Raw genomic sequence first — 9070 nt, 5'->3', positions numbered from 1 at the left:
GCTGGCCGAGGGCACCACTAGTCCCAGCAGCAGTAGCCACAGTGACCGCCGCCCCAGGGCGAGGCTGGCCCTCTGAGTCTCCATGGTCCCCAAGTCGGCCTCCTCCCAGCATGCAGGACCCTCCTTTATGCCCCTCCTGGGCCTGATGCAATGGCCCAACTACGCGTCTTCCTGACCTGCCCCACACCTGATCTCCTCCCCGGCTGTGAGCTGGACTTGCCTCAGCCCCTGCTGTTGCCTCATGGGATTGCTGGGCAGTGGGAGCGGGAAGCCTCCTGTGGAAGGTGAAGAAATGGTTTCTCCATCTCCCTGACAACATCTTGGCCTCTCCTGGGGCCCATGGGGAGTGTCATAGGCAGGGTTGCTCAAGAACATTGAGTCCTCCAGGAGATGGAAGACCAGGCTCTGTCTTACGTCCCCTCTGCCTCCACACTCTGGCCTCCGCAGGAACAGGGTAAAGGAGTGTATTCAACACCGACCTCCAACTCCAGGAACTGCCTGGAACCCTAGAGGCACTCAGTTAAAGTTTGATGAATGAAGGACAGTACCAACTCCTTCTAGAGTCTTACCCGCCCAGCCTGTCCCTAGGCAGACTTCAACCTCCAGCATCCTGTCCTCCGGGCCCAGCCCTCAGCCAGTCAGGGGCTTGGCTCCCTCTGTCTCCTGTCCTGGATTCATCCTCACTGTTTTCTCGGTTAAATAGTTCTCCACGGGTCCCCACAAGACATGACCTGTCCCCCTGACCCCTCCTCAACCAAGCATGGGAGGGGTCATCTGCACTGGGACCCCAATTCAGTGCCGCCTCTCACACTCAAGGCCACTGCAGGCTGGCCAGTCCTCACTGGATCCAAATTCACACTCAAGCCTTGTCTTCAACTATACGGATTCTAGAGACGCCTCTGTCCTCCTGAAATGGCCCTTGACCGATTGTCCCCTGCTGCCACTCTCCTGGGTGCCCTCCTGCCTCCCCCGTGGCTCCTGCTCGGTCTCCTCCAAGGACCCTCCTCCTAAGAGGCAGGGCTGGCACAGCTGCATCCGGGCTGCTTCTCCTCTCAGTCCTCACACATTCCTGGGGACACCCCTTCTCAAGATACCAGTTTTCAAGGACACACATCACTGGTCTCTATCTCTGAGCTCAAGACTCCCATTAGTGCCCCTGGTTGTCCGCACTGAGCTGTTGGCTGCTGTTGGCTGGGTGCCACCGCAGGAGCCCTGAGCTGAAAGCCTGGGAGCCCCACCTGCTCCTTCTTCCTCCTAAGGACACTCCCTCTGGCCTCCCACCAGCCCAGCCCAGCTCCTACCATCGTCTTCTCTCCTCGCAAGCGCAGCCACAGCCTCCGGACTCCACTTTCTCTGGTTCCAGGCTCTCCCCAGACCACTGTCTGCCCTCCACACCATTGTCTGGGGCTCATGCCAAGCACTGATTGGGCCATTTCCTCCGCTGCCTTGAGGCAGGGGCATCGGGGTCTGGGTCTTGATGCTCCCTGCTGTCCTCAGCCCCTGCCCTGCAGGCCCCAGGTGTCAGGCTGCCCCATCCACCGCAACCACTCAGACAGCGCTGAGCCCCTGCTCTTCCCCATCTCTGTGCCTGGTCCCTCTGCTTGCCCTGCCCTTCCGCCCTGACCTCCATCCAGAAATGGCACCTCCTCCTCTTGGCTCCCACAGCCTCAAGAAGTTTCTTCTGATTTGACCCCAAGTGGCTCCCTGTCCAGTGCTGTGGATGAGACACCAGGCTGGGGGGTCAGTGTGGGAGTTGGTGAGAACACAGCTGGAAAGATCATGGGCCAAAGCAATAGAGGGGCCACAGGCCAAGAAGGAGATTCTTGTACAGTTTTCTGGAGGAATAACCATGTGGTTGTGAGGCCTGGGGTAGCTCCTGGACTCAGCCGGCCTGCGGGATTCTTGGGGGCATGGCCAGGGCACCTCAGAAGGTGGCAACCGGGAAGGATGGCGCTGGTTGCGCACTCAGCCTTGGAGAAGGAAGGAGAGGTGGGCTTCTGTGCAACCTGGTTTCACAGTCCAGGTGTTGCCCCAGTGGCCTCTTGGTCAAGCTGTGTCCTTTCCCCAAGTCAAGGGAGGAAAATAAGGTGATTACAGTAGCAAATAATTAGCAATACACATGGTTACTGGGTATTATGAAACCCTCCCTGTGCATTCCTGTCTCTGGGCCTTTCCATTTGCTCACCCTTCAGACTGAAGTCCCCTTCCCCATCCTCCCTGGATCCCGTGTAGGGTCCTCTGCCAGGTCCTCACACTGCACTTCCTGTAATGGGGGGCCTGCCTTTCATGCCTCCAGCAACTGGCTGGTTTAGTCCTCATAGCCTATCAGAGCGGAGGTCTTCTCAGGAAAGACACCACAGCCCTTGTCCCCAGGCAGGTTGCCCCTGACTCCACATCTGGTCCTTGAGAAATCCTCATGTACCCTTCACCCCAACAAAGTCATGTATGAGCCCTGACCCTACATCACCCACTCCTTTGCTCCTCTCAGCCATCCTTCCTGTCCAGACACTTTATGGGAAAGAGAACTGGACCCTAGGCTGCTGTGTCCCCAACTGTGGGGACACCCACTAGCTCTCTGATTTGACCAGCTGATAAGTAAAATGAGACCCACAGGCAATATCATTCCAACAAGGCCCTCCCACCCTCTGAAAAATGACAGACCTGGACGTGGATCAACTGCCCCCGACTCAACCCACCACGCTCGCCCTTCTACAGGGACAAGAGGCTGGAATTCAGACCCCCCTCCTGCCCTCTGCAGTGAGCAGGGAAGGCAGCCATGGCTGCTGTGAGGGTGGGAATTTGGGTCAGGGATGAAGGTCAGGACCCTCTGCTCAGGGTCAGCTTCCTCTTTTCCCTTGTACCACTTCATGTGAAGCAAAGAGCTGGGGAGATTATGTCCTCCTGGAAAGCCCTCAGCTAGGCTGGGATTTCCCAGGCACGGGCCTTGGAGAAGGAGAGCAGCTAGCAGGAGGGCAGCACTACCCCACCTTGATCAAACGCCTAACCAGCTCCTCTCCGCAGCATCTGGGGCTGTGTGACAAGGTGAGCTGGGCCCAGGTGGAGGCTGAGTGGGAGGGTGCCTGAGCTTTGCAGAAGAGGATCAGGCTTAGGGCCAGCCCCAGACATGTAGCAGACTGGTGGGCGTGAGTACCATTCCCCTGAGTGGGATTTTACTGGGGACATGGGTATAGACAGGGCAGCTAGGGGCGCAGGCCAGGCCTGCCCCCAGAGAGCCTAAGAGGGTGTCCTCTCCCCAGAGGGGACTCTGGATGCCTCAGGTACATCTGAGAAGGCACATCCTCCCTCTTTCTTCTACCAGAACAAAGACCTGCAAACCCCAGGGTCTCAGGGTCGGCCTCCAAGAGACCATGTGCTGCAAGCAGGAAGCAGGTCAGGCCTATGTGGACCCCAGCTTCCAGCAGGATGGAGTGAGACGGTGCACTGCACACGAGGCCCACACAGCTTCACCTTTCCTGGGTGCCTCTGCAGTCCCTCCCCACAGCCTGGCTTGTCTTAGTGAAGGTCAATGCATCTGGTCATAGATGCCCTGGGAAGGCAGAAACTGCCCCTCCAGAGGCACCGAAGGGCTGTTCTGGGGGTCCCCTTCTGCTCTGTATTCCCACTCTCTTCCTTCCCTTCCTGGGCTCTCCCCTGTCCTCTGACTGCTCACGGCTGAGGGCAAGGACTCAGGCATTTTCAAGTCAAGTACCCAGGGAAATAAGTTCTCTCAGAATGGCTTCCAGGACCTCCTTCCTGTGTTGTGACAAGTGTGGAGTCACCACTGGCCAGGACCGGCTACGTCATCTGCAAAATGAGAACGTGGGGTCCCTTGTGCAAAATCATGGGAATTTCAAGACCTCACGCATAAGTCAAATCTCCAAAATTTACAAGCAGCCCATGCAGCTCAATATCAAAAAAGCAAACAACCCAATCCAAAAATGGGTAGAAGACCTAAATAGACATTTCTCCAAAGAAGGTATACAGATTGCCAACAAACACATGAAACAATGCTCAACATCATTAATCATTAGAGAAATGCAAATAAAAACTACAATGAGATATCATCTCACACCGGTCAGAATGGCCATCATCAAAAAATCTACAAACAATAAATGCTGGAGAGGGTGTAGAGAAAAGGGAACCCTCTTGCACTGTTGGTGGAAATGTAAATTGATACAGCCACTATGGAGAACAATATGGACGTTCCTTAAAATATGAAAAATAGAACTACCATATCACCCAGCAATCCCACTACTGGGCATATACCCTGAGAAAACCATAATTCAGAAAGAGTCATGTACCACAATGTTCATTGAAGCTCTATTTACAATAGCCAGGACATGGAAGCAACCTAAGTGTCCATCAACAGATGAACGGATAAAGAAGATGTGGCACATATATACAATGGAATATTACTCAACCATAAGAAGAAACAAAATTGAGTTATTTGTAGCGAGATGGATGGACCTAGAGTCTGTCATACAGTGAAGTAAGTCAGAAAGAGAAAAACAAATACCGTATGCTAACACATATATATGGAATCTAAAAAAAAAAAAAAATTGTCATGAAGAACCTAGGGACAAGACGGGAATAAAGACGCAGACCTACTAGAGAATGGACTTGAGGATACGGGGAGGAGGAAAGGTAAGCGGCGACAAAGTGAGAGAGTGGCATGGACATATATACACTACCAAATGTAAAACAGATAGCTAGTGGGAAGCAGCCGCAAAGCACAGGGAGATCAACTCGGTGCTTTGTGACCACCGAGAGGGGTGGGATAGGGAGGGTGGGAGGGAGGGAGACGCAAGAGGGAAGAGATATGGGGATATATGTATATGTATAGCTGATTCACTTTGTTATAAAGCAGAAACTAACACACCATTGTAAAGCAATTACACTCCAATAAAGATGTTAAAAAAAAAAAAAAAGAATAAGTCATTACCATGTACCAAGCCCTTCTGAGCACAGGGGCCTGTGTGACTGCACTGGTGACACACTCGTGATGCTGGCCCTGCCCCCAGCCCCCAAAATACAGTCATGGCAGGAAGAGCTCCAAGTACCTGCTTCAGGAGTTCCTCAGATGGCGGAAATTTTAATTCCCTGGGAAATACAACATGTACTTATCACTTTGATTTACTGGTTCTCTGAAGTCTTCTTTAAGAAATAAAGAAGGGCTCTAAACACACAAAAACATACACAAGTGTAGCAGCGCTGACTATAGCAACTCCCATTGCTTAGAAGGGCAACCAGGTCCCAGGAGAGCAAGGGACAAGGGGGCTCAGCAAGGCTGTGGGTGGGGGCACGTGGCAGGGCTGGGACTGGACTCCCGGGCCAATGCTCTTTCCACCGCCCACAGCACCCACAGCCGTCCAACTCTGGGGGCATCTGGAGCTCGTGACAGGGCCCATGGCCTCCTCTCCAGCCCAGCACCCCCCTGCCCCCAGCCTGCTCAGGCCCAGTGGGGCCCACACAGCAGGCTGCTTCCTGGGCTGGAACAGCCTCCTGCAGCTGCCCAGCCCAGCCGGCCTGATCTCCAGAGTCCTTGCTCCTCAGGACAAGCTCCCCTGTGCTCGGAGACACCAAATGTGGGGTGGAGAGCTGGGTACCCGGCCCTGTGAGCTGAAGAAGGGAGGCTCAGGGGACTTCCCTGGTGGTCCAGTGGTTAAGACTCTGAGCTTCCACTGCAGGGGGCGCAGGTTTGATCTCTGGTCGGGGAACTAAGATCCTGCATGCTACGCGGTGCAGCGCCCCCCCCCCCCAAAAAAAAAGAATAAGGAAGGGAAGCTCAGGATTGACCCAGGCCCTCCCACAGAACGGGCACCAGAAGCTGAGCCAGGGAAGACAGGAGCACCCGGGCTCCAAAAGTGCCCTTCTCAGCTGTTCTACAAGGAACAGGAGATCTGGACAGTGTCCTCTGAAGACAAATGGGAACTCCTCCAGAAAGTGGATCTTCTGCTCTCCTGGGGTCAGGACAGATGGGACAGGTCCTGGGGAAGTTGGTTCTGATGACTGACATGCCATAAAATGGTCCAGGGCACAGACCCTGAAGCCAGAGTCCATCAGGTCCTAGCTCTGCCCCTCACTTGCTGTTTACTTTTGGGGAAGAAGCTCTCAGTCTCTTTGTGCCTCCATTTTTCTCTCAGTAAATTTGTCCTTGGAAAGCACACACCTCTGGTGGCTGATCAAGGATGAGGGCTGATAAAGGAGTCAACCCTGGGAAAGAACTTAGGGCACTGGTGCTGGAGGATGGACAGAGAATAACTGGGAGAGATAATGGGCCAAAGTGTTAGAGGGGCCACAGGCCAAGAAGGAGATTCTTGTACAGTTTTCTGGAGGAATGACCATGTGGTTATGAGGCCTGGGGTAGCTCCTGGACTCAGCCAGCCTGCGGGACTCTTGGGGGCATGGCCAGGGCACCTCAGAAGGTGGCAACCGGGGAGGATGGCGCTGGTTGCGCACTCAGCCTTGGAGAAGGAAGGAGAGGTGGACTTCTGTGCAACCTGGTTTCACAGTCCAGGTGTTGCTCCAGTGGCCTCTTGGTCAAGTTGTGTCCTTTCCCCAAGTCAAGGGAGGAAAAGAAGGTGATTACTGTAGAAAATAATTAGCAATACACATGGTTACTGGGTGTCTGTAATCCTCCCTTTGCTTTCCTGCCTCTGCACCACTGCACTTCCTAAACCTTAGGACTGAGGTGTCTAATGGTCAAAGAGCAGACCCTCTTACCAGTCAATCACTTTTGAAGGCACTGACAAGGCCTGCAGACCTCCCAGCAGGGGCCAATTACATCTCCCGTCTCAAGGGCTGAGATGAAAAATATTCAATTAAAAAAAAAACATTGTAAATTAACTATACTTCAATAAAATTTTTTTGAATAAAAAAATATATATATTCAATTTTTTTTGTTGTCAGTGTTCATTTAGGCATGTTCATGGCCTGGTCCATGGCATGGGAGGGACCTGAGAATGGAGACGATGTCCTGGACCTCTTGGCCCTGCTGCCTCACAACATGCCCTTCTGGAAAAAACAACCATTCCTCTATTTTGCATGTGCAATCACATACGTACACAGAAAAACACACACTCTCATAGACAGACAGACACACATACACACGCACACACACAGGCACATATAGGAGGCCTCCCATAGTTAAGGATTTGGTCCCAGTAAGTGGGAGGAGACGAGACAAGTGAAATTAAATAATGGAGGAATTTGCTTTCAGAATATTTTATTTTTCAGAGTCCGGAAGCTTGATCCAAGGCAGACACCTGTAGGATTCTTCCATGGGCCCACAATTTACCCATACCATCCGATTAGTGGGCCAACTATCGGACCAATTTTCTGCCAAGCTTCTCGGATCCTGTTACGCAGCCGCCTAAATCCCCCAACACTCTGCAGCTGTGAACCAGGAAGAACCAGGTTACTTGTGGAGAATGGACCGAGGGGTAACACAAGACGGCTCCCCACCTGGACACCCCTTTCCAGGACCACACCAGGAGACTTGGACCCCAGTTTGCCCTCTAGCTATGACATTTGGAGCACAAGGTTGAATCCCTACACCCACAGACAGATGAGGAAACTGGGGTCCACAGATGGCAAGGGGATTCCCAGGGTCACAACCCTATCCCAGCAAAGCTGGACGGGAGTAGGGGCTGAAAGCACATTACTCTAGTCAGTGCCTCTCAGAATTCAGCACAGTCGGAATCCCCTGGAGGCCTTGTGAAAATACAAATGGCTGGGACCCAGCCCAGAGTCTGATTCAGGAGGTCTGAATGGGGTCTGGAATCTGCCTTTCTGTCAAGTTCCCGGGTGGGACCCCACTTAGAGAACCACTGCTCTAAGGGATGGCAGAGCCAGTCCTGGAGGCCTGGGGCTCGGGTGAGGGAGGGGCCAGGTAGGAGGGCCTTTTTCTGCCCTGGAAGGGGCAGCAGGTAATTGGTCCAAAGGGTGTTACACAGTCCAACGCCCCCAGAAACCCCTGCAGCTCAGAAGGGGCCACTCACCTCATCACAGGTGATGTTCATTTGGCCCTTGACCTGGTCCAGAGTGACTGTCCCCACACACTGTTTCACCAGCTGGAAGGGGAGGCTCAGGTCAAACTGGAGCCACCAGACCATAACCTCCCAGCCTCACACCAGGGGCTGGAAATGGTCCCCAAGCCCCTGTTCAGCTCCCAGGGAGCCCCCAGCCCCCAGCCTCACCCCATTCTCCTTAAAGTCACAATTCTCCTGGGGCTCCTGCGATGTCCTGGGGCACACGGTCTCCTTCATTGTGAAGCTTACAGGCTTTGGGGTGTCCGGGTCACCATCCTGGTCAAGGATAAAAGTAAGGAGACTGGGCTCGGGCTCATGCTTCCTTCTCTGATCTGTCTCCCTGCCCCCACCTAGATGGCAGCCTCTCCAGCCCCTCCTGTGTGTCTGGCCCCTGGCATGGTGCTGGGTGCACAAGGGAAGGGGACAGAGCCCACTCCTGGCCTCGTGGGCACACAGAGAGCAGGAGGGGACCTCAGACCAGCTCTGGTAAGAACACCTTCCCCATGGAGGGGCTGAGGCAAGTCAGGGACCACCTGCAGGGAAAGACCTTGTCACTGGAACCTCCAGGCTGAGCAGAGCCCTCCCTGGTAGGGAGATAACGAGGAGCAGGGGGACTTTAGCAGGGAGGCCACATGGCAGAGCCAGTGACCACCCTCTATCCCTGGAGCTCCCAGAAGGCCCTTAAGCCTGAACAGGGTGTACACAGAGCCTATTCCCACAGCAGAGATGCTAAGGCAGGAAGCCTCATGCTGGGAGGGGACCCAGCTCTGGGAAGGTTTCCTGGAAGAGGTGGGAGCCCACCTAGAGGGAGAAGTGCCTTCCTGACAGGAAGTACAGCCTGAGCAGAGGCGGTGACAGTGTGGCCATGGCTGGCGGGAGACAGCCCCCTCCCCAGGGTCCTCCTGACTCACGGTCTTGGGAGGCGGGTCCAGCTCCAGGAGGCGGTAGAGATTAGCTTCTGAGGACCGTTCGTTGAGACGATCCACAGCATGAAGCACAGCTTCCCTGTAGCTGAGGGCCTGGGCGCTGGCCGAGGGCAC

The 9070-nt window shown here is 54.3% G+C and overlaps 1 protein-coding gene across 1 annotated transcript; it reads right to left on the bottom strand.

Moving 5' to 3' along the window:
* Positions 1-7214: 7214 nt before the first annotated feature.
* Positions 7215-9067, bottom strand: LOC114891493 (cathelicidin-6-like; the record flags this gene model as incomplete). The annotated part of the gene is made up of 4 exons (XM_029215617.1): positions 7215-7395; positions 8001-8072; positions 8199-8306; positions 8942-9067. Coding segments are annotated over 4 exons (408 nt in total), but the record flags the coding sequence as incomplete, so codon positions are not given.
* Positions 9068-9070: the final 3 nt, after the last annotated feature.

This window comes from Monodon monoceros, unplaced genomic scaffold, assembly GCF_005190385.1.
Source record: "Monodon monoceros isolate NGI ecotype Baffin Bay Population unplaced genomic scaffold, NGI_Narwhal_1 Contig7808_ctg1, whole genome shotgun sequence".
NCBI classification, from domain to species: domain Eukaryota; kingdom Metazoa; phylum Chordata; class Mammalia; order Artiodactyla; family Monodontidae; genus Monodon; species Monodon monoceros.
This window is presented reverse-complemented; position numbering and strand designations above follow the sequence as displayed.